The sequence below is a fragment of the Hippichthys cyanospilos genome, chromosome 11 (assembly GCF_059441005.1).
Source record: "Hippichthys cyanospilos isolate Australia breed blue-spotted pipefish chromosome 11, RoL_Hcya_1.0, whole genome shotgun sequence".
NCBI lineage: Eukaryota > Metazoa > Chordata > Actinopteri > Syngnathiformes > Syngnathidae > Hippichthys > Hippichthys cyanospilos.
Window position 1 is genome coordinate 5,935,247 of NC_142379.1, and position 24,642 is coordinate 5,959,888.

General features: G+C 40.6%; 1 protein-coding gene and 1 long non-coding RNA gene across 4 annotated transcripts in view; one reads left to right on the plus strand and one right to left on the minus strand.

Annotated features, from left to right (window-relative positions):
* Positions 1 to 13,876, minus strand: part of LOC148415595 (uncharacterized) — a 26,344-nt gene extending 12,468 nt beyond the window's left edge. Inside the window, exons 1-2 of the long non-coding RNA XR_015867188.1 lie at positions 13,564 to 13,876; positions 12,038 to 12,140 (exon numbers count right to left, since the gene is read on the minus strand). This is a non-coding gene — a long non-coding RNA (uncharacterized LOC148415595). The remainder of the gene's footprint in view (positions 1 to 12,037; positions 12,141 to 13,563) is intronic.
* On the plus strand, positions 13,060 to 24,045 carry fosb (FosB proto-oncogene, AP-1 transcription factor subunit). Of its 3 annotated transcripts, XM_088427250.1 has the most exons (6): positions 13,060 to 13,292; positions 13,457 to 13,614; positions 15,057 to 15,440; positions 16,234 to 16,341; positions 17,523 to 17,858; positions 18,025 to 24,045. In XM_088427250.1, exons 1-6 carry the CDS (start codon positions 13,229 to 13,231, stop codon positions 18,088 to 18,090), a joined length of 1,116 nt encoding a protein of 371 aa, XP_088283376.1. In that variant the 5' UTR covers positions 13,060 to 13,228; the 3' UTR covers positions 18,091 to 24,045. The 3 variants fall into 3 exon arrangements, with proteins under 3 accessions (XP_088283376.1, XP_088283374.1, XP_088283375.1); XM_088427248.1 differs by having other exon boundaries at positions 17,523 to 24,045; XM_088427249.1 differs by having other exon boundaries at positions 15,057 to 15,410; positions 17,523 to 24,045.
* The last annotated feature ends 597 nt before the right edge of the window (positions 24,046 to 24,642 follow it).

Genomic DNA, 24,642 nt, shown 5'->3' on the forward strand with positions numbered 1-24,642 from the left:
TGCACTTCAAGCTTTCTTTACTACTGTGGTGCTTTGTTGTACTGGAAGCCCAATTTCCCTGAGGGAATCCTCTCAAGGGATTAATAAAATATCATTGAATTGAGAAATTTAAAAAGGAGCAAAAGCAAAACAAAAAGTTTAATATCTACTTTGCGAATTTTGGTTCCTGAAGGTATTTTTGCGACCATAACCCCCGTGATAAACAAAAAAACACTATATGATTTTTTTTAGGGTCAGTTTACCCGACTTGGTCAACTTTTCTCTCCAGGTTTAAGCAGAAACGTGATCTAGAAAAACGTGTCTGGTCACTCGTATCTTGAGGTACGACTTGTCTTTTTATCATGTCAGAAAACTTCTACTAGAAGAGCTGAACTTAATTTGAGGTCAATCAAAAGCAGTGTTAGAAGTGGCAGGTGAGCTGCCTCCCATTTAATATGAGCTTAATGGTGGTTGTTTCATTCCAAAGACAGCTGTAAGAGGGTGTGTACACTTGTGCAACCACATGATCTCATCCGTTTATTACGTTTTAACTGGCAGCGGTGGAAAAAGTTAAATAAAGAAATGTATCTTGTCATCTTTCCCCCCCCCCACACAACTTGGCATCTGAAGAGGGGTGTGTAGACTTTTTATACTCGGCGTAAGTCCCTCACGTCACGCTCGAGTTTCAGCGTTCGTTTATTTTTTTTCCCTGTTGATTTTTCTCATCCCTCCACCTGCTGCCTCGCTGTGCAAGCTGTCCCGTGGGACGCGATGATGCTTTGACAGCGAGCTTTGGCGTCTGTTGTCTGTTGGAGGTGCGGCTGATATTCCGGGGCCACAGAGGCGGGGGCCGCCACCAGAATAGCGCTTGTCGGAGTTGTAGCGTAGATTGTGGGGGTGGCATCTGGGGAGCGCTGCCGATGCTTGTTGGGAAGTGCGAGCGTGAAGCCATTGTAAAGACAGGAGGTGGTTGGCGCTATTGCGTAAGTCGGCTTCTTGTCTGCAAATTTAGACCCGGCTTGCTCACGCATAAATTTGATGAGCAGCGCGATTGCGCTCGTCACAGCTCGGATATTTAAAGGTACCGCCGCCGTGTCTTTGCTCGGGTGGCGTTTGCCGCTCCCGATTCGGGTTCGAATTCATGGAGCTGAGTCCGGGTGTTAAAATCAAGTGTTTACAAAAGTGTATTGAATGTGTTTCTATTGAAATACTTGGGCGTTTTAAAGAGAAGGTCAACTTCCAAATTTTCGGGATATGTTCTATGCAGCCCCACTTACGGTATTCTAATTAATATTTCATTTAGGAAATATGATTTAAGTAGAAAACATTTTCCAAACTATGGCTCGGGGGCCATTTGCGGCCCAGCACCCACATTTTTGCGGCCCACATTTTTGCTAAAAATACATTTTGATGGGGGTCCCGAAACGTTATTCAAACAAGTCATAAAAGGTATGATGGTAGTCAGTGTTAACTCATTCAATCCCAAAGACATATTTTGAGTAGGTAAATGAGCATTTTATTTGACACTATGAACTCATTCAATCCCAAAGACATAGACAGAGTTTTTTGTCAAGTTTGGCTAAACGCGTGTCTAAAAACGGCTGTTACTAATCAATCAGTTCATTATTTACATTAGTAATGGATTAGTTTTTGCCTAAAGTAACCTATTACTTCTGTACTTTACTACCTAAAGTAAGTTTTATTTAAATACCTAAATCATAAACCTCAATCAATGAATCACTACCTAAATAGTTGATTACGCGGGTACTCAATTATACAAAGTAATCAATTACCTACTAGCAGCCGTTTTCAGACCCTCTGTTTGTAAAATAATTGTTCGTTGAAAAACAATTACCTGCAATTCAACGTCCGCACTCTTTAGAAAAACAAAACAAAACGTAAAAACACGTCTTTGGCATTGAATGAGTAACTAGATTGAAATAAAACCTTAATTTATCATCATTTTTAACAGAAGGTCTTGATGTACCGTTATTTTCAATTTCTACATTACTGTAATTGCTCGCTTTTATTGCTTTTTACCATGTTTATTAAAATCAAGTACCATAAGTCAAGGTAGCGCCGTGAGCTTTGTTTGCTAACGAAGTGTCGCAGACTGCGTCAATTTGCTCAGATGGAAGAAATATGATATGATGGAGCAAAGTGTAAATATCAAGCTGCTGTCGTCAGGCGCGCATGCTTGCGTGCCCCGCAGCGGCGCGCCGCAGATTCACTTGCTGACTTCATTAACACATCAAGCCCGACTTGTCGGCTTGTGCGCAAGTGCGCTTACAAACATCCTGTAGCCACGGAACTCCCGATGACATCGGCGAGTGAGCAACCTGTTTTCGACGTCAGCGTTTAGCGTTTTCACTCATCTCTCAAGGCCAACAGAATAGTATGTGCTATGTAAATATGGATGGTTTCATATGAAAGATTGATTTCCATTCCTTACTTTGAATCGCATGTAGGTAATATGTGTTATAAGTGTGGAAACACTGCCATCCAGTGGTCACAGTTTAATTGGCTTATATTAGGGAAGCATTAGTCAAGGGTGTCAGCTACCCTCCATAAAAAAACATTTGACGAGAATTTTATGATTGTTATTACTATTTTAAAAGCGTTCTCATCCACGACACTTCAAGTCATAACTATTGAATCTCATCATTATGACTAAATTTCATCACGACAACCAAATCTTGTCATGATGACATTAAATCATATCATTACAACTTTTACTTTCTTCATAACTAAATCTCATCACGACGACTTTCAATTATAACGACTAAATCTCATCATGACATTTTAAAATCTCGTCGTGAGGACTTTAACTCTCGTGATGATTTTTATTGCACCTGTGCAGCTTTTTGTCAGTGTGAAAAATGAAAGAGGCCAGAATTACATAATGCATGAGTAAAAACAATCCATCAAGGTAAGCTGGAGCGCAGGTGTAAATAATGAAGGCTACAGATGGCCAGAATAAATTTAGCAGCTAGCTACGTAGCTTTGGAGGGCCTCCAGCTAGCGCTGGCCCGCTGTCACACTATCACATGCTGACACAAGCGCTTTTTTTGCCTAAACGTGACGGGTCTGAATGTCAGCTGTCAAAGATGGGTCACGGAGAGGGGCGGCTCAAGATTTGGGGATGACAAATGATGAAACGTCGCTTTCCAGCTCTGATCTCATTCCCTCTCTCTGCGTTTAGCTTGAAAGTAGGCTAGGATGGACGCCCCGCTTTTGTCTGACTCACGAGGACCCAAAACCACTGAATGCGGTTTGACTGGGGGCCTTCCACTCCCATGCGCGGCGCACGGTAATGCCGGGCCGTCCGCCGGGACGCCGCGCGCCTCACTGCTGACGATCAAAAACCCACACTGATTATTTTGATCCTGTATTGTTCCGGTAACCCAGAGGCCTTTGCCAACGGGATCATTCCTAAGTAGCTGGAATTAAAGTGATTTCGCATGACCTGAATAAATCAGACTCGGCTCGGAACGGCATTATATAAACTCGCGCAATCCAGAAGCATAAAAAGTCTTAGCTACAACAAACAAAGATATCAACTCATTCAGTGCCGTTGACGACTATAGACGCTCAAAAATTCATTTGAACTCTGTTCCATTGACAGCTATAGAAGTCAAAGATCAATTTTAATTGCGATGGCAGTGAATATGTGGAGTATATACTGTACATCAGGTACCTGTCAAATGTTTGGAAACACCTTCTAATTCAGTGTTTTATTGTACATTATTTAGATGGTTATGAGTCATACATTTATATTTGTCTTTGAGGTTATCATGAAATATTGGTCAAATTATTTGGAATTTTTTTTCAAACAAAACAGAATATATTTGATCCGTTTATCCGTTAGCTTCATCAAAGTAGACAGTTTTTATTACCTATATATATATATATATATATTAGTGCTGACATGCGATGGCATTTTTAACTACTTAATTGCAAAATATAAGGGTGAGTAATCGCATTTATCAACAACATTTTCTACAAATCTTGAGTAAAATCTTTGGAATTTATGTAAAATCCATAAATACACAAGAATATTTTATTTAAAAAACGGTGAGTATTGTGCTTGCTATGAATAATACAATGTTTGAACTTGCACATTGTTTTTTCTAATGAGTCATCAAGCCAGTTTTATAATCAAAGTCAAGCGTAAGTAAAACATCCATGGTTGTCTTGTCTTCGCGCCGGCGACTCTCCTCCAGATTTGACCGGTCTGCATTGCGTTGTAAAACATTTGAGAAGCACTGCACTAGCCCATCATTAAGAGCATTACATCATATGCAACGGTGGTTTTGGACTACATTTCTTGAGTTATGCCTCTTACTCCATCATTCACAAAGTATCCTAGCAGCTTTTATCCAGTCTGCAAGACAAGCTTCCCTTTGGGGACCATAAAGTCGTCTGAAGAAATCAATCAGTGGTTCTGAAGACTACCAGACAAATCAAACCGATTTTTTTTTTTTTTTTTGTCTCATACCCAGGCTATGACGCGTGCACATTTTGATGCTGTAAACAGCGCACGAGTGGCGCACGAGTAAACTTGCCCTACGGGGAACGAGAAAAACTGGAAAATCAAATGAGTCCGCTCGGCGCAAACGTTTTCTTCGGCGACGTCCAATGCAGGCCATGGGAATGTTCCTGCGTTAGTCAGCCTGGATCTGTTGGCGGTTTAACTGATCTTACTCGGTGATCCTGGAGCGTCCGTGGGAGTCTGAGATTCCAGAGCGCTTGTGAAATAGGCGCAAAAGAAAAACGCCGATATCCGAGCTATCTGAATGCAAGCTCGGGATATTGTTGTGCCTCTTAAAATATACAGCAGTTAGCATGTTTGACTCAAAGTTCAGAAAATGTCAAAATCTTCGCACTGCTTATGATTCGGATGTAGTGGAAATGGAATGTACGCAACTAACCTAACAGTCTAGACAAGTGGGGCAGTGCTTCTAAAATGGGGGTCCAAGTACGCCCGTCGGTCCGTAGAGGATCTTCAGGTTTCCATGAGAGTTTAAATGACTTTCTATAAGTATCAGCAAATATAATTTCTTTGTAATACTGTTCTTTTCAAATTAACGGCAAATTAATTGGAACATGAAGCAACTTATTGCTAAATTGTATCGTAGGGATTCCTTTGCAAAACGCTGTGTACTTTTTAATGTATTTAGTTGTAAATGGATACGCGTTGTTATAAGTGATGCGATTTGCCGGCAGACGAACCAGAAATGAAACAGTTTATGTTAGACCAGCTATTTCTGGGGTTGCTTAATAAAACGCACCGCTTACAAATGTAGTTCCAAAATTTCATAAAACCATTAGGGATGACACAGCATTCTTTACGACTTGTTCTCATAGCCAATCACATCTCAGCTTTCGAACATCACATGACCAAATTCAGGAAAAAAAAAAAAAAAAAAAAAAAAAAATATATATATATATATATATATATATATATATATATATATATATATATAATTTTATTTATTTATTTATTTTATTTTTTTTGCATATTTCGGTATCGGCTTTGTATTACAGGAGCAGAAAACGAATCCCGAGGGCACAGGGGTGAATTTCGACGTAAAATCCGGACATCGGCTAATGTTTCAAATGAATTCCATGAATCAAAGAAAGATTCAACGTGTGCCTCTCTGAAGACTTTTTTTTTCATCCGAACCTTCCGCGTACGTCTTTACAGAAGTCATGTTAAAGATGAGCGTGACATTTTCCGGAAGAAAACAGCATTGAGTGTAAACACAGCGGGAAGCAACTCTACCACGCCACATACGATGGCGCTGACTCACGAGGTAACGTCATTTCACGTCATTTCATGACATCAGTGAATACGATCTTTTTGTGCTGTTTTTTTTTTCAGTAAAGCACTTTCTTCATAAGTGTCATCCAACTTCCGACTACCAATCTTGCATTTCTCGTCATACAACAGTGAAGCAGATACGCTGGTAGCTCTTCGAACGTCTCTCAGGTTACGACACTTCTCTTTGGACAAAAGTTCCTTCTCTGGTCCGAACAGTTCGTACTGTAGAACTAAATGATATAAAATGTACATTAGCTACAGCTAACATAGTACATACAGTGGACCCTCGGTTTACGACATCCCTGCCGTATGGTTTATTCATCTTAAGACGCGGACCGCGAGGTTTCTATGTCCCCACTTTACGCCATTTTTTTGCCTTACGACATAAAAAAACCAAGAACTTCTCTTCTCCAATATGGCGGACGTGTCTACTAGGGGCGAAGGTGTCTACTAGGGGCAACGCGCTCATACGTCACTACACGCGTCACTGCTTACCTCACTACAATTCTGTTCTGCTATTGGTCGGCGTCACGACGCCCTAAAATACTGGTCTGCTATTGGTCGGCGCACAGGGTCACAAATATGGCTGCCTAAATAATTGATCTTGCGTGAGAGTGCTTTCAAACTTTTATTTACCGTGCATTTTAGTGCTTAAATTGGTTAGCCACAGGTCCCAAGATTGCTAGTGATGTTAAAGAAAGAAGTAAAAAGATGATTTATTTAAAAAGGAAGCTGGAGATAATCAAAAAATACAAAGCTAGCCTAGCCTAGGCTACCCTAACTAGGTAATATGGAAATAACAAGCATCCTCAAAGGTAAATAAATCCTTTATATATTTTTTAATTTATGATATTTAATTGTATACATGTGTATTATATATAAGTAGCACTTACGATACTATTTTGATACCAATTTGTAATATGTATGTACAAGTTTGATGTTTTTTTTAGCCTAGGGTTTCACACGCTTTAGCTAATTAACAAAGGTTTAGATTGCCTGCCATACGGCAAATTGGCGTTACGTTTCCAACCGCGGAACGCATTAATCTCGTAAACCGTGGGCCCACAGTGTTGACGTAAACACACATATAGTCGTTAGTTAGCGTGCACGTTAGCGAAAAGGCTGAACAACATATCACAGGATGTACTCCGCATCACCTTAAACTAAGCTCTCATGCTCAAAATTATCCCAAAATAATTATTGCTCCGGTGGATTTGTAAACGATGATGAGATCACTGGAAATGTAAATGAAAAAAGTACAAATAAAACGAGCTAAACAAAGTTCTCTGCGCGCACCGACACACCAGCGCCATCTCAAGGCAAACAAACGAACTGCATTCATATTGTCAACCGCTGCAATTAATATTAACTGAAAGGCTTTAGGAGCGTTTGGGAACGGATTAGCCTATTTACATGTAAACAGACACTCTACTTCCAAAATAGTCATGTTACAAAATTACTTCCGGAACAAACTCATTGCTCTGACTTGGCTGAACCAGAGCAAAACAAGAATGCAATTGTGCACCTTTGCTTGCGTAGTCATTCTGCGTAACTACCAAGAACACAAGAGTCTTTGGTGACTTATAAAATACTTGTCCATCAGTGACTATTGTTTTCGCTGCCATAGGGCAGGTAACATGAGCCTTGTTTGTTACCACCCAAACTGGCACTGCGGAACGCCCTTTATGCCAGCCGCTGTGATGAATCTAATGCTAGTGAGTTTACAGAAAACATAATTGAAAATAATTAGGATTCCATTACGAAATCATGTTATATTGCTTTAACCGGCGTTCGTCGGTGGATCTTTTATTTTATTTTTTTCCACGGCTACTGATTCTATGGTGGCTCCGACAAATTGACAGACAAAAACAGATTGCAAACAAGAAAACATTACGTGCATTCCAAAAGGCAAAACAACAAATAGAAAAAAAAATCAATGAAAAAGAACGTTAAAAGAAAATGAGTTGGGGAAAAAACTAAAAACATATTACAAAAGACAAAGCACAACTGCAAATCGGCAATCGCAAACAAAAAAATTACTCAAAAACAAAAGATAAAAAACATAATAGTGTGTTTTTCTTTTGTAATGTGTTTTTGTGTGCTTGCAATACCTTATTTGTATTTTGTCTTTTATATATTGTTTGTTCTATATTGTTTATATTTTTTTTGGGGGGGGGGGTAATGTTTTTCATCTTTTGACATGTGTTTTTGTTTGCAGTTAATTTTGTGTTTGTTTGTGATTCCAGATTTGCAGTTGTTTTCTTTTGTGGGGCATTTTTTGTGTGCAACAAATTTGATTTTGTCTGCTTTTTGTTTTGATTTGATCTCTTTTGTTTTGTCATGCATCTGAGTCTTTTTGTGTGGAATTACTTTTTTTTGGGGGGGGGATCAGTTCTTTGCGATTTGCACTTCAGTGCCGCTGTAAATTCGCGGTACATGAACCCAATGACTTTTCCTTCTGCAAACAATTATGTCACAACTCCTCACATTTATGTTTAACATCGAGAGACTTTATGTAGCAGAACCAGTTTCCCCAAACCCGATCGTGTCAGCTATTACACAAGCGGTGTGTTCTTGTGAATTTTTAGCCCCGAAAGATCATGTTGCAATGGGACATTTAATGAAAGGCTGACTTCAAAGTTAAGCTTTCTTGTAAATAGTCGTCTTCAAGCTAAGATCATAACCGCAGTTTGAGTGGAGCTCATGAAAAACGCTGAGTGAACACAGCAGTGTGAAGGGGAACAAAAACAAAAAAAAAAAAAAGGGACCGGCACATTTTGGTTGGCTGAAGACTCCGGGACGGTCATATTTCATTCGCAGAGGTGGGGAGGGGAAGCCTTGAGGGGTTATGTAATATTGTTAGAGCCAGAACGGGTGTAAACAAAACGTCTGTGAAGTGGGACAGGCCTCGTCGTCGCGTGGCAACGCATATTTTGGGCAGGGAAAGCAGACAAACACGGCCTGGTCTTCCAATGGGAAGCCGTGGGGTTGGCCTTGCGAGCGCGGCGCAGGCTAGTAACTTCCCGAAAGTATGCTAAGAGACAGAGAAGCAAGCAAAACAAAAGCACGTCGGGAGGGGGGGAATTAAGACAACACTGCTGGGTCTGTTTGAACCTGGCCTGGTTTGGCTGGAGTCTAGACTACCGCTGCTTGCAAACAAACAACAAAAACACTTTACAGGAATTAGACCTGGTCAAACTATGAATATTGAACAGTAAATAAAAACTATATCAGGTTTCTCATATACTACACCATGCGTTATCATTCTTACACTTTCTATAGAAATTTAACAAACATATCTGTAGTATGACCATATTAATTACTTAACCTTGATTTCTTTTAGGTTTTTTTAATGCCCTGCTATTTGCTGCTATTGCATTTATCTTACTTGGATTTAAATTTTATTTCCTCTCCTTTGCTGTCATATATTAACCCTATATTCATATGCTGTTTGTTTTATTGGTAGTATATGAATGTAATATTATCTATCTGTAGATATCTGTAATGTAATATTATCTATCTATCTATCTATCTATCTATCTATCTATCTATCTATCTATAAATTAATCTAATCTATCGCTCTATCGCTTTCTTTAATCTGTAAAACTGTAGAAAGGCTTTGCTAATAGCCCCAAGCTAGGTTAACTCCGTCTGTTATCTCCATAGCTTCGCACATGCTGGCACAATTATAGCACGGAAACGATTACAGTAATAAGAAAATCTACATTGACGCAACGTGGGGGTTAAAGGAAAAAAATAGAAGCGTAGTCCAATGAAAAAAAAAAAGAAAAAAAAAACAACAAAACACGACCTGCTCAGTTTACGGGCGAGAGAACCCGGAAGTGGCGTCGTGCGCTGCGTCGTTGCCAGTTCGTTGCTATAGAAACCGTTTGCTGGGCGGCACAACACGCTAGGCGGCGGCAACGGCGGTGTTGCCATGGAGACAGTACGCTACACAAAAGCACGCGCAACGCAGCGGCACATGTTTCTCCCGATTTAACCTAATATTGCCGATTATTCGGGATAGTTTGTGAAAACACTCAGTGTGTTTGGTTCTTCTCTTCGTCTACTCGTATGGGGTGCCACAATCACGAGGTGATTCACGAGGAGTCACTCCGGTGCCCGCGGCTCAGACTGGCCTCAATCACGTCCTCCGTTGTTCTCTGACGTTCAAACGGTGACTACGCTCCCACTCTTGTTCTCACATACACACACGCCTGCCTGCAAAACTACTTTGTTTGACATCACTTGTACTTTTTTGACTCCCCATTCATGAGTTGCCACCTCAAATTCCCCGGATGGAGCCCCAACCCACACTTCCCACCCAACCGGCCCTGATGCATTCCCACCGGTGTCCGCATGTAGGCCACCATCATGAATCACTTTTGTGTTTTGCAATGACGGAATCTGATTTCCGTCATTGCTGCCCACTGTACCGGTTTAAATTAGCATACGCTCTTGTTTATTCATGCATGCGTTTCACTGTGTTCCTTTTAGCTCTAGGTGATATATATATATATATATAATATATATATATATATATATATATATATATATATATATATATATATATATATATATATATATATATATATATTGTGTGTGTGTGTGTGTAGAGAATTATTGTCACCCTAATACCTAGCCTATATTGTGTACTATTTGTCTCCTCAGCAAGAGAGAAAATTATTTGCATCCCACCCAGGATGTCCTCTCCTGAGCACACAAGGACTTAGTAGGGTAGCTCGAATGAGTTAAAAGATAGAGATCCAGAACATATGTCCAATACAGTGGACACAAATGAATAGGATGTGTATCAGGAGGATATACATAGCCTTTTATACGATTTTTTTTTCAACAAAAATTGGATTTTGATTACGCCCACTTTGCTTCATTTTCTCAGTTACTAAACTTTGAAGCAGCAGAAATAACTGGAATTATTTTTTTTTCTTACTGATAATGTGTGTGCGTTAAAAAATAAAACAGCCAAAAAAAAAAGTGCTGAACGTAAATAAAAGTAGAAAATTTCATACAACCTGCGCAGATTCAATAAATATTCAATGATTTTGAACATCATAAAATGAGCTGCCAAACTGGTTCATAAGTTTTGTGAAACTCTTTTCTCCTGTGGAGTCGTGCAAGTGGGGCTTCGGCAAAATATTTGCGGTTTGGACGCCTATACATCGGTGCTTAACTTTCCAACATGTTCATAAATCATTACTTTTGCAACGTATAAATGGGTACCATGACTTATGAAATGTTCCGCTCAATTGGCTCACACCTTTCATGTCAAAAAGAACACAATGTGAAAAAACGCTCCGCTCGTTTTGTCTGATTCTTTGTGGGATTTAATTTAAAGACCCTGATAAGGGAATTTGAAAATTTGATCAATTATACATGCTTGAAGGTTGTTGTTTAAATCCACACTGAAAACCGTAAATATGTAACCGTATAGTGTAGCTCTGTTTTCAGTTTTTCCTTTTCTTTTTTTTTTTTTTTTGTGGCGTAGCAAATGCCACATGCACTTAGCTTAGCTAGCTAGCTAGCCCTTCATCCCCAAAATGTAAGCTTTAGACAAATATGTATAGTTGGGACTTGATTTTCTTGAAGGCTCATTTTTAAAACCATTTTTTTAATTTTTTTTTTTTTTTTTTATTAATTAAACTTAGCATTTGTGACCAATACCCTTCTTCTCAGTTCCAATTTATATCGCATATTTATTTTTTTGTTTTACAAGGAATTAGAAAAATAAAATGTTATATGCTAGCAATTCCAATGGGTGGTATGTTGAAAATTTACAAGGATTTTTGCAGGTAAACGCAAATCTAATTGAATGTTTTTAATGCCATGACAGGAAGAATGCAGTTTCCTTCTCAAATTAATAGCAAATTAATTGGAACACTTCTTTGCAAAAGTGATGAACGGATGCGCATTGTCATTAGTGACTCCATTTTCCAAAGTTGAGCCAGAAATAAAACATGATGTCGCTCCAACTACCTTCTGGAGTTCCTCAATAAAATATCCCTAGAGATTACATTACAAATTCAGTTCATAAACGTTTAAATCAGACACTGATCTGTTTTAAGTCTTCTTGCTGAAGAAATAGTTCACATCGTTGAAAATTTGTTGAGAAGCACTGTTTGAAACAATAAACTTGAATCAATGAATGAAATAGATTCACCGTGTACTTTTACCTACGGTGTTTTTTTTTTGTTATTGTTGTTTTTGCCCACTTACTGGATTACATTGGCTTGGGGCCATCCAGGTCAACGGACTACGTCAATGATTAGGATCTACCTTTGTGCAGGTCACACCTTGTCAGGATTCCCGTGGGTGTGTCCTGAGAACGACAACAAAAGGGATTAACGTGGCGTGCAAAAGTACACTGAAACTAGTCACACGCATCCCTAGAAATGATAACGACTTTATCAAAAGCTAATCCAAATAAATATAGACCAATAGAACGGGAGCTTTTGGTGATTATTTTTCTTTGGGTGATTTTTTTTTTTTTTAAACCTTATGTCAAAATGTCACTTTGTTTTGTTGATAAAAACGCAAAACAAACTTTTGCAGCATAATATTTAGTTTATTCTGTATTTCACACTTCAAAAATGTGAATTTTGTGGATAATAGCTTAAAAGATGAACAGATGCAACTTGACTGTCTTCCACGTCGCTTCTTGGTGAGTCCTCAATCATTTTAATTTTATATATGTAAATGAGGAAGAGACCACTTGGTGAAAATGCTATTTATGTGTTTATACGTGTCTATATATGTGTATATATGTAAAATGAGTAAATGAAAATATCACTGCCCTGATGCTTTTCAAGCGGTGTCCATGCAGGCATTTATTGTTCGAATAAAACTCAAATAGTGATCAACGTAGCCTAAGTAAGCCCAGTACTGAACCGTATGATGTTGCTGACCCATTTACCGTTCCCCAATACATGCATATTTCCACTCTTGAAACACTTAAAATCCAGAAGTTTCCTCTCCGAAATAGTCAGACGGTGAGAAATACCCCCCTTCGCGTTGGAAATGATTAAAAAAAAGAAAAAGAATATCGTCTATTATTATCCGCCGGCGAGGTAAGCTTTGGCTCATTCCAGCGCGAGAAGGGAATCCCTCGACGTCACCAAGGATACCAAACACAACAGCGGTGGACAAATATGGGCATGTACGTCAGCGGAACCCCGAGGCGGGACTTAAATGCCTCGGTTGTAGGCTACTCGAGGAGGATTCATTCATAAGACAAAATCTGCTTGTTTGTACCGTAATTCCGCCGTGCGTTCGCCGGGTCGCGCCGACCAACCGGACTTAATGGATCTATCGCGCTTCGGATCGGACGACTAGGAAAGGAGGACGCTTGTTCGGAACGACGATTTCCCCCGGCTTGCTGGTCGCGGGGAAGTGGATTAAAGCTTCTTCATGCAACTTTTTTGGAAAGACACCAGGAGCGCTTCGCCGGGCAGCAGCAACAAGACGAGTAACGGTGAGTTTACCCGTTTGGATGCGTACAGTCATCGCCTTTTTTGTTTACTTGTTTTTATTTCATGTATCGATTGATTGATTTTTGCCTTTATTCCAACGACAACCGCTGCCTCAATACGCGCCGTATAAACGCACGGAAAGATCACTGTACGGAATGATTTGCAGGTGCCAAGCTCCCTCTCGCCCCCCGCGGGGAGATGTACCAAGGGTTCCCCGGCGACCCCGATAGCGGATCCCGTGGAAGCTCGTCCCCGTCCATAGAGTCCCAGTACCTCTCGTCCGTGGACTCCTTCGGCAGCCCGCCGACCACCAGTGCTCCGCAGGTAAATCGGGACGAACGCCCGAAAACGTGGCGAAATTTTCCCTTATTATATATGTGCACGTCGCTGAACCCGGAAATAGCTAGTAGCTCGCCTCGCGTCGATTTTATCCATTTTTTTCCCAGAAAATGTTTTTCAAGTTGGTAATCTTATATAAACACGTCCCCGCGTGTGTTCGCGGTGCAAAAAAAAAAAAAAAAAAAAAGCTGTACCGGCTCCTGGCTCGGAAAGCGTGCTCGCTTCGTGGTGCCGGTGACACACAGCTGCAAGCTTCATACGTCACTATCCAAGCCCCGCCCCTCTCCGCAGATCCTCCACTGCCTCGTCCACACTCTCTCTCCGAGGCGGTGACGTACATTCGTTCTATTTTGGAATGCTACGTCGCGTTGTCAAGGGGAACACCGGCCGGGGGTGTGACGGGGGAGGAGGAAAGAGGAGGAGGGACTTGGAGAAGGAGAGAAGGCATGCGATTGGTCGTCGCCGCTTTGAATATTCATTCGTGACAGTCAGCCATGTTAATCGAGCAAAACAAGTAACCGATTTATATCAAAATGTGGGACTTTCACGTTCGCTTTGTTAAAGTGAAAAGACTTCTTGTTTGAACTATATAATAAAACGGATCTAAATTTGTAGTTTTAATTGTGCAATACTTTATGTCTAGCTTTATAGTTCACTCTCAATTGTTTATTAACGTGTACATTTTACCGATCAAAATTATGTACAAAACAAAAGCTAGAGTCCATATGGAATAAAATAGAATAGAATGCCTTTATTGTCATTGTAAAGCTGGTATACAACCACATTTGGAGCAGTTCTCCGATTGGCGCATATTAAATAATTATTAACTCATTCACTGCCAGGCACACATTTTTACATTTTTTTTAAGAGTGCAGACCTTAAATCCCAAATACTTTAGTATCAGTTTAATACTCGTGTATCAGGGATTTATTATGCTTAACGTATTTAAGTATTGATTTATTACTTAAAATATTTGGGATTTCATGTCTGGACTCTTAAAAAACGTGAAAATACATCCCTGGCATTGAATGAGTTAAGAATAAATATTTTGGAATGAAAAGCATCGTTCTCAACAAGTTCTCAACATCTCAGCATTAAAAAAGTTCATGATTTCTCTTGAATTAATTTGTTAACTAAATTATTTTCCAAGTACAATGACTACCTTCAAACACACATTTTTGCCAATTGCTGTCAAATGATATCACATGGGCTCAGGTAACAACCAATCACAGCTCAGCTTGAAAGAAAGAAAGAAACAATCAATATTCGACAAACTCGATATTCATCAGAATACCGTGTGTATGCTTTAAAAATATCATTGTCAAAATCCAAATTGTTTTGAATTAAATCAAGTTCCCAAGCGCACGCTAATAGTTCACAGTTTCCCGAATGGCGTGTAGAACTTCCCGCTTATGTGTCCTGCCCAGGAGTGTGCGTCAGCCGCAGCTGGCTTGAGCATTGTGGGTAGCGGGCCAGGATCCAGCGGCGGCGGGGAGATGCCCGGCTCGTTCGTGCCGACCGTCACCGCCATCACCACCAGCCAAGACCTGCAGTGGATGATCACGCCCACCCTCATCTCCTCCCAGGCCTCGGGCCAGAGCGGAACCACCGGCACCTCCACCGTGACCCGGCCGGTGCCGTTGGTCGACCCCTATGACATGCCGGGCCCCAGTTACTCCGCCGGGTCGGCGTTCACCCCTCCGAGTTCCGACGCCCCCGGCCCGGCGCCGGGCCCCATCCGCCAGACCAGAACCCGTAGCCGCCGCGCCCGAGAAGAGTCTGTGAGTGAAGACGGAGATGTTGGTGTGTTAGTAAGTGTGTGTGCTTGGACGGTGTGTTTGTTGCCATTTTACACATTACCGATGGAAACGGTTCTCATTTTGGGTTCTGGGTACCCCTGGTGGTACGTGAAGGCACTTCGGGCTGCGTGAGATTTTCATGGATTTTTTTTTTCTTTTGTGACTCAGCAAGCCTGAATGAATGCTTTTTAAAGTCTTGCCAGGAACAGTGCAGTTCTCCTTTCAAATTAAAAGAAAATTAACTGGAACACGAAGCAACGTATTGCTGGATTGCGTTTTAAAAATGACTATTTTTTTCTATGCCTTTGTTTCATTCAGTTTTACACGGATTCACATTGTCATCTGTCATTCGATTTTGGAGCTACACTTGTTTTGGTATCGCTTGGCAGTTTTTTGTTTTATTTCTGGCTGATGTGCCAGATATTTGCGACACTAAATATGCATCCGTATGAAAATTTACAAAATAAAAGCATGCAACGCTGGCAATAAAGTCTCTATAACACAATTTAGCAAGGAGTATCTTCATGTTCCAATCAATGTTCTCTTATTTTGAAAATTAAAATGCACTGGTCATTTTATGCCATTAAAAAGCATCAAACTTGGTTTGCTGGTACCATAAACGTGCCAAAATCTCACACGCCCTTTGAAATGCCTTCCTGTACCCCATACCCTCATTTGTTTATTAATTCATAATTTAGAGGAAGCAACACATAAATGCATCACCTACTCACTCCATGGAGACATTCCAAAATGGCTACTTACAAGTCAAACGAGCACACTTTAACATCTCTTCTTTCGTCCCTAGCTAACCCCCGAGGAGGAAGAGAAGCGACGTGTCCGTCGGGAGAGAAACAAATTGGCCGCGGCCAAGTGCAGAAATCGCCGACGGGAACTCACGGACAGGCTGCAGTCGGTAAGATTCTTTCATTTCTTCCCCCCTTCACAATCTTTTGAGATTAAGCTTTAAAATTTGTTTCCGAAATGAGTCAGACCAAAGTTGTGACTCTATTTTATGGAGATGTGTTTGTCATTCAAACACATATAAAAAGTGCGTGAGTGTGTTTTTGTTGCTCTTGGTCTCGGCTGGCACGAATAGGCATGCCTTCCAAATTCTACCTAGCAACAAGTGACCAGGCAAATGTCGCAGTCATGTGTCATCATTTTGTTTTTCATTTGAAACAACTTTTTGGGTTATTCATTTGACCCAATGTTTTGGGGTTTAAGAAACAATATCATGTTGGTTTTTTTTTAACCCAACTTCTCGGTCTGAAAAAACATTTTTAGTTTAATTAATACCCCCCGATTTTATTTTTCTCCTGCAAAAATCTGGACTAAATGAACAATCCAAAAAGTTATTCATTTAGTGCTAAATTTGTTTTGTACAAAATAATCTTTTTAGTGCAAAAGAACCAAATTATGTAGATGGTTTCAGTGATTATTTATCAGCCCCAATTTTGGGGTATTACTGTGATTCGCCAAATGTAGGACACATCTGTGTATAGGACGCACGCTTAATTTTAGGGTCAAATTCTGGTATTTTCTATGTTAGCTTGGAGAAGATACAAGTAGTTTTTTCTCATTTTATGATTTTGTATATATGCCAAAAGACCACGATGAACTCATTCACTGCCATGGACGAGAATTCTCGTCTTTGAGAATAGTAATAACAATAATAAATAATAAAATCGCCGTCAAATACATTTTCTACGGTGAAGAGCTGACACCCTTGACTAATGCTTACCTAATATAGGCCAATTGAGCACTGTAGTGATAACTGTGACCACTGGTCGGCAGCGTTTCCATAAATTCTAACTGAAGAATGGAAGTCAATCTTTCTTATGGCAGCACCCATATTTTTATCGACGTAGCACACGATATTCTGTCGGCCTTGAAAGATGAGCGAAAATGCTGGATATGCTGGCCCTCTAGAGGTCTCCTTTTCCAATTACGCTTGGACGTTGGTTCAGTCCGCTCGCTTCTTTTATCGAAAATAATGCCGTAAGAACCTCAGCTAAAGCGGCCAGAATAGTTGGATGCGAACACCTACCGGCGTTCCCTCTCTCATCCTCGTTCCACGTCGCTCGGCCCGCCCAGGAGACGGACATCCTGGAGGAAGAGAAGGCGGAGCTGGAGGCGGAGATCTCGGAGCTGCAGAAGGAGAAGGAGCGCCTGGAGTTCGTCCTGGTGGCCCACCAGCCCAACTGCAAGCTCCTCTACCAGGAGCAGCCCCAGCCCGGCTCGGGCCCGCTCCCCGCGCAAACCCTAGCCGCCCCCTCCTCCATGGCGGGCCTGGCGGTCAAGGAGGACTCTTTCTATCTGCCTCCCGCCTACTCGGGCCACGCGGCCTCGGCGCACTCGCAGATCCCGCCTCAGCCGCCGCAGCCGCCGCAGCCGCAGGTCCAGCAGCCTCAGCCGGGAATGATCCAGGAGGTAGAGTTCTCTTGTTCTTTCTATGGGCCGAGCGAGGCGGCGGCGCCCGGCGGGCCCTGCCTCATGGGCGACGGTGCTGCTGGCGGCGGTGGTGGTAACCATGACGACGCGGGCCCTGCCAGCCACGCCGCTTCATACACATCTTCATTTGTGTTCACCTACCCAGAGGGAGCCTGCGGGGTCAGTGCCAACCATCGGAACAGCGGTAGCGAGCAGTCGTCCGATTCCTTGAACTCGCCTTCCCTGCTGGCGCTCTGACTGAAACCTTAACGCTCGCCCCATTGAGTTCAAGCCTAAAATTCCTAATTGGCACTCGGACACGCGTGGCGTTTCCGGCGCGCTCGGCCGCTGCCCTCTGAGGCTCTCTCACCCCCTCCTCCATCCTCCACCCCCGCCGAGAGACACTTAGCGCTAAGCCTTCATCCGCCCCGCCCGCCTTCTTCGGACGCCGTTTTTACCATTCCTCTGCCGCGCCAGCATCTCTGTTTCTCCTCTTCTGTCTTGTGTTTCTCCCCCTCTCTCTGCTTCAAGTCCTCCGAGCCCGAGAGCCCGAAGACCCCCTCCGGTCCCTGGGACCTTGAGTGAGTGACCCGGTCCCCCTCCCAACATAACACTCGCACACACCTCTAAACCGCTCCGTGTCGACCCGGACCAGGATTTCCAAGGCGGCGCAGCCCTTCGCTGGGGGCTGCGACAAAAAAAAAAAACAAAAAAAAAAGGGAATCGCAAGGCGGCGGTCTTGGGATGCGCCTATTGTCGACACGATGAAGACGAAGCATGTTGAGCGGCTCTGGAGTGGCGCTTTTGTTGTTGTGAGCCAAATGCAAAGCAAGCAAAAAAAAAAAAATGCAAGTGTAAAGATCTACGTGAGGATTCTCACTCGTCTGGCTCAGTGGTTCTCAACCTTTTATGCCAATTATGTGAAACCATTTACCTCCGTGAAACGCATGAAAGCGATATCCGAAAAAAGTCACTATTTAACTCACCATAGCAGTAAATGGTCTCATTTTCCAATCGATTTGCTCTCAATCTGAAAAGAAGCTGCTCCTGTCACGGCGTTTGAAAAACATTCAATTAGTTTTGAAATTCTTAGCACGTTTGCCTCACAGTTCAGACCCCCGAGTTCAACTCCAGCTCGCTCCGGCCTACCTGTGTGAAGTTTGCATGTTCTCCCCATGCCTCCTTCCTCCAACATTTCAAAAACATGCATTGCAGGTGTACTTGGCACTCTAAATTGTCCTTAGGTGCGATTGGGCTCATGAATGCTTGTTGGTTACTGTGTGCCCTGCGATTGGCTGACAATCGGTCCAGGTTGGTCCCGCCCACTGCCCAAGAAATGCCATTAAACTTTCAGGTACCCCCTGAAATGCTTTTGAGAACCACTGATCTCAGTCACGCTAATCCGCAGGGGCTGAATTGAGCTAAATGGACTTGTTGAAGATACTTTACCTTTTTTTTCTTCACTTTTAAAATGCGTGGCCTCAATAGAATCAAATTTGTCGTAAAACATTTTGCAATAGCCCCTCTTCCACCTTAAATGACGTTATCTTTTCGGGATGGGGCCTTCATGCTTTAAAGCTTCTCGCCAAAAATTCAGAACCGAAGACGCGAGAAAAGTCCAGTCGCTTCAATTCGACTTTTGCGGCTTATGTAGAAGATCCAGCTTCTGGCAACGGTGTAGAGCAGGACCGGCAAATTTTTTTCTCACCGGTCATATCATAGTTACAGAATTCCCCCAAGGGCCATTATGACTTTAAAATGGGGCTGGGCAATATGGCAAAAAAAAAAATCATTTGACACTATTTTGATTACAAAAGATTTATTGCAAAAATGTGATTTTGACCGTTTTTGATGGAACGAAGCGCAATAGAAATTTTTGTGTTGACAGCCCAAAACCACCAGATGCCGATAGCGACCCATGAATGATATTTGCAAGCCTTTCAATGACTTCAATGATTGGCTTAGCCTGGACTCCCATAATGCAAAAGTCTGAAAAAGTCATAGTACTCTTATTATGACATAAGAAATATAATAATATACAGCGTAGTTACTTTTACAATTTTTGTAGATCAAGGAGTCGTAGCCCCCCCCCCCCCGAAAAGAAATAAGCGTAAAAACTTTTTGTAACCCAGCCATACACGATTTAGTTATTTGTCGGACCTTGTTTAGTTTTAAAGTAGCAAATTGATCCAGTCAATTCCAAGAATGATTTCCCAGCTCCATTTTGAATCCTCATAAATTCACCACCCCTCATATGATCACATACGCTCGGTAGAATCCAGTTTTGAAAATAAAGTTTCTTTGAAATTAGGATTGTAAAAAAAAAAAAAAAATGCTTGCAATTTGTACATGACTTGCCTTGGCGGCCATAGAATGATGCGGCGGGCCAGATGCGGCCCCCGGGCCTTGAGTTTGACACCGTAGTGCAGTTTGAAGCTTGACCACGTGGCTCTTAAGTGTCCGCATTGTGCTTTTTTTCCCCACCTTGTTTGCCTTGTACCGGGAGAGGGCGACAACCTCTAAACGCGAGGCGTGCGCCTGAGCGCACCTGGCCTGTTTATTTCTTTCTTGAGTGAGGTTGTCGTGGAGGCTGACCCGGAAAACAAAATGACAACCGGGCCCATCTTGCGGCGCCGGCGTCCTCTCTTTGCCTGTGAATTTGTGCCATTTTTTTTTTTGTACGTTCCAGTGACATTTGTTACATATTTTAATGTCTTTTTTATGTATTTGATTGTTTGGCTTTTTACTTGTATAACCCGCCCCCACAACGGCGCAGCCCACCTTCCCACTTTGTTATTGTTGCATCGTAAGGGTATTTTTTTCCCTTTTGTGTTTTCATGCGGCAGCATGAGGTATGCTGTGCACTTCAAGTTTTTTTTTTGTGTCAAAAGTAAAAAAAAAAAAATGCTCTAAGTCTATATGCCTATATGTATAAAGATAAATATATATATATATATATATAAGTGTATGTGCTATGATTGTCAAACATGAATGTTGCAGCTCCAATGGGGATCGTTTGTCAATGAAGAAATTTGAGGGATGTTATTGAGATTTAGTTTTAAAATGAATATTTTTCTAAGGGAATGAAAAAAAAAAAATATATATATATATATATATATGATAGGTTTAAAAACAAAACAAAAAACGGCCCTGTTCATTAACATGAAGCATGATGTCACTGCCTCTCGCCATGTGTATTTATGTTTTGAAAAAAAAAAAAAGAAAAAAGTATAAAGCACTATTCGATGTATGTATGTAACTATGACTTATGTTCCAAGGTTGTGATGATGTCTGATTTTTGTCTGTGAGGTCTAACCCAAAGCTACTGATGCCGCCATTTTCTCTTCAAAAATGTTAATTGAAAAGGAGGACCAGTGGGAAAAATAGGCGGGGAAGATTTCACCTTTATGTCCGAATTCTCACAGTCCCAGAATTCAGAACTCTCACAGTCGCCATGTTTTTTTCTGACTTTAAAGTCAGACGATTCCCTAACTAACTTTAAAGTCCACATTCAATTTAGACATTTTCAGAATTTGGTCTCAGAAGTTAGAATTCTTTAAAGTCAGACTCAATTCTCAGAATTTTGACCTCAGTGAGAATTCCAGATGTTAAATTGAGAATACTGACTTTATTCTAAAAATTTGTTCTGATTTGAAGTCTGAATTTTGACCTAAAAGTGAGAATTCTGACTTTATTCTCGCTTGTGATGAAAGAATTTTGACTATTTTCATCAGAATTTGAGTCTCAGAATTTTGACTTTGATCTAAAAATTCTGGATTCTCAGTTTCAATTTTATTCTCAGAATTCTGACTTCAAAGTCAGAATTTATACAGGATTTATTTTTTTTACTGATTGACTTTAAAGTGTAAATTCAGATGTTGAATTGGGAATTCTGACTTTATAGTGAGAGTTGAATCTCAGATGTGAGAATTCTGACTCTATTCTCAGTTCTGATGAGCGAATTCCGACCAGCTTCAAAATTTGCAATATAAAGTGAGAATTCTTGTTTGATTCTCAGAATTCTGACTTTATTCTCAGAAGTCAAAATTCTCAAAGTCCATTCTCAGAATTCCGAATTCAAAATCAGATTTTGTTTTGACTGATGAGGTTAAAGTCAGAATTCTGATTTCATTCTCAAAATTCTGTCTTTAAATTGATGTTAAAATTCCTTTTTTAAAGTGAAAATTCCAGACTTTGTACTCAAGTTCTGACAAGAGGATGTGCACTATTTTCTGAATTTGCAATTGAAAGTGCGAAGTCTCACTTGATTCTCAGAATTCCGATTTTTTTTTTTCCTCCAAAGTCACACTTAAAGTTTACCAACAGAATTTCGACTTCAGAGTCGTGTGTATTTGGACATTAAAATCGGAAGCACTGACCTTAAAGTCAAAATTTCGTCAAAAACGTGTTATCTATTCATCTTCCTGCCCTACAATAGACTAATAATTTTGCTCAATGATCAACTAAAATGTGTAATTTGAAGGAAAACGGTTTACATAAAAGGCTTTATTTTTAATAAAGAAAAAAAGAAGTTCGCTCCAAATAATGTCAGATTGACGATTGTGAGTCGCGTTTGTCGCTCATGGGTGGACCTCGTTTTTACGACTATTCGGAGATGCCTTTTTGATTCGTCCAATTCAAATGTGATGAGAATATGTTCTGGTGTATCACAATAAGCATAAAACATATTCACTAGTTCTCATGTACATTTTTTTTTTCTTCTTCTTCTTTGTGGTGCTATCTTACAAAAAAAAAAAAAAAAAGACAAAAAAAGGCCATTTTCACATTGTACGGGCTCCACAGTTTACATGAACTTCCTTGAGCACAGTAGTGAATTCCATACAGCTGAATGTCTGGAAACATATCCGTCATTTTGTCATTCCACCCCGTTTAATAATCAATGTTGGCGATTTACGCTTGTGCGTTATTTTGACCATTTTTGGCTCATTTTCGTCCACATCATTCTGGCAGTGTTTCGGCCTAGCGATGGCACATTTTTGGTAGTGTGAGAACTGAGTGGTTGTGCCATATTGAACTTTGACATGTAAGTCAGTCACCATCCGGGGGAAATTTCAGCTCCCTGCTGTCTTCAATGTTCAATGCTTTCCATTTTGCCTTTGATGAAAATATTGGACAAAATACCGCACAAGGGATATTCAATGCAACATTGAATGCGTGAATGACATCTCAGAGGCCCTTGCACTGAGCATCCATTTTTTTTCCTCCGCACTTTTTATGAATATGACGCAATCAACCCGCTTGTACTGTACAAAGGCATCAACGGAAAAAAAAAAAAAAAGAGTGGCTCTTATTTTTCTACGCTGAGGCGAATGTCGCAATGTCTTTGTATCGTTCTGCACAAGTCCCATATCCGCACGTTTTCTCGCGATGAATTGCAATACGTAAGATGCTCTCGGATGAATATAATGTAGCAAATATTAGTCAGGGATGATTAACTGACTGCTACTATATGTCCGGTGTGATGATGTATTGCTAAATTGTCACTTTTTTTTTCCATTCAGAAATGTTACATGGTTCATTTGCTGTCATTTCTTTTTACGTTTCTTTTGATCCGTTACATCTTTTTTTTTCCCATATCTGACATTGTAATGTTTCTTTTTTGATGCGCTGCGAACTTTATCATTGTCACGTAACACACACACACACACACATTGAGGTTACAACAGTGAAAGAGCCAAAGATATCTTGTTGGATATGTGACAATATCTTCTATTATTGTACTTATATTTACAATTACATATTGACATCAGGGTGCTATTCTCTGCATATATATTGTCGAAAATATATACACTTTATTTTTCTAATCTTAACGTCAGGCTTATTATGCTTGAAGGGGACCAAAACGTGAGCGATCTTTTCAGATTTTGCCGTCCAAACATCTCCATTGAAGAAAAAAAAATTTCCATAAGGATTCCTAACTAAATTGGGTGAAATGAATTTTCTTCGATATCGATCGAGTGTCAAACAAACTGACGGCTTGATGCAGTTAAACTTGTATTACAGTAATAAAGAGTATATCGTTAGGATTGCATGTCTCTCACTTTTAAATGAGAGTTTCTTTGCCTTTGTGTGTTTACCGACTTTGGGAAACTTGTAACAAACTGAAAGCATATGTGAAATCGGGACATCAATCGAATCGACCTGTCAATAAAAATAGTCATAATAATTTGGGGTTTTGATCCTTTTGTGTGTGGACTGACTCTGTGTATGGGGCAGCAGCGTGGTGATTTAAGAAAACAATTTCATAAATGTATTTTTTGCATTCCAGCAATTCTGATAAGGATTATTTAGGTTTTATTATCATTAAGATTATCATCAGATGATAAAATACTACAATATTTATTTTTTTGCATTATATATAATCACTGATATTGTATACTGTTTGATGATAAAAAACACAAATGATTCACCAACAAAATATAGGTGCATGATATATGATATGATATAGGTACATATCAAGTGCATGATGGAACGTGTGTAAGCGTGCCCCCTCTAGCGTTTATATTTGGAAACTACAATACTGTATAGTTTTTTTTTCCGGCCCAAACTTCGGAAATACTGTACATCTGATTCAATAGTTCGTCATTATTAAAAAACAACAACAACAACAACAACAACGACAAATGAATAGCAGATTAATTCTTATCAACATTAGGAAGAAATAAGGCACCTGCCCGGATGATGATGGTAATGATAAAATAAAAAAAAGGTGCATGATAGTTTTTTTTTTTTTTCCAAAGTCAACCTCGGAAAAAATCGTTGC

Coding starts and splice junctions, on each gene's coding strand:
- fosb (XM_088427248.1), top strand. CDS start 13,229: ATGCAACTTTTTTGGAAAGACACCAGGAGCGCTTCGCCGGGCAGCAGC. Junction 15,441..16,233: donor ACGGAGATGTTGGTGTGTTA/GTAAGTGTGTGT, acceptor TTTCGTCCCTAG/CTAACCCCCGAGGAGGAAGA. Junction 16,342..17,522: donor TCACGGACAGGCTGCAGTCG/GTAAGATTCTTT, acceptor CGGCCCGCCCAG/GAGACGGACATCCTGGAGGA.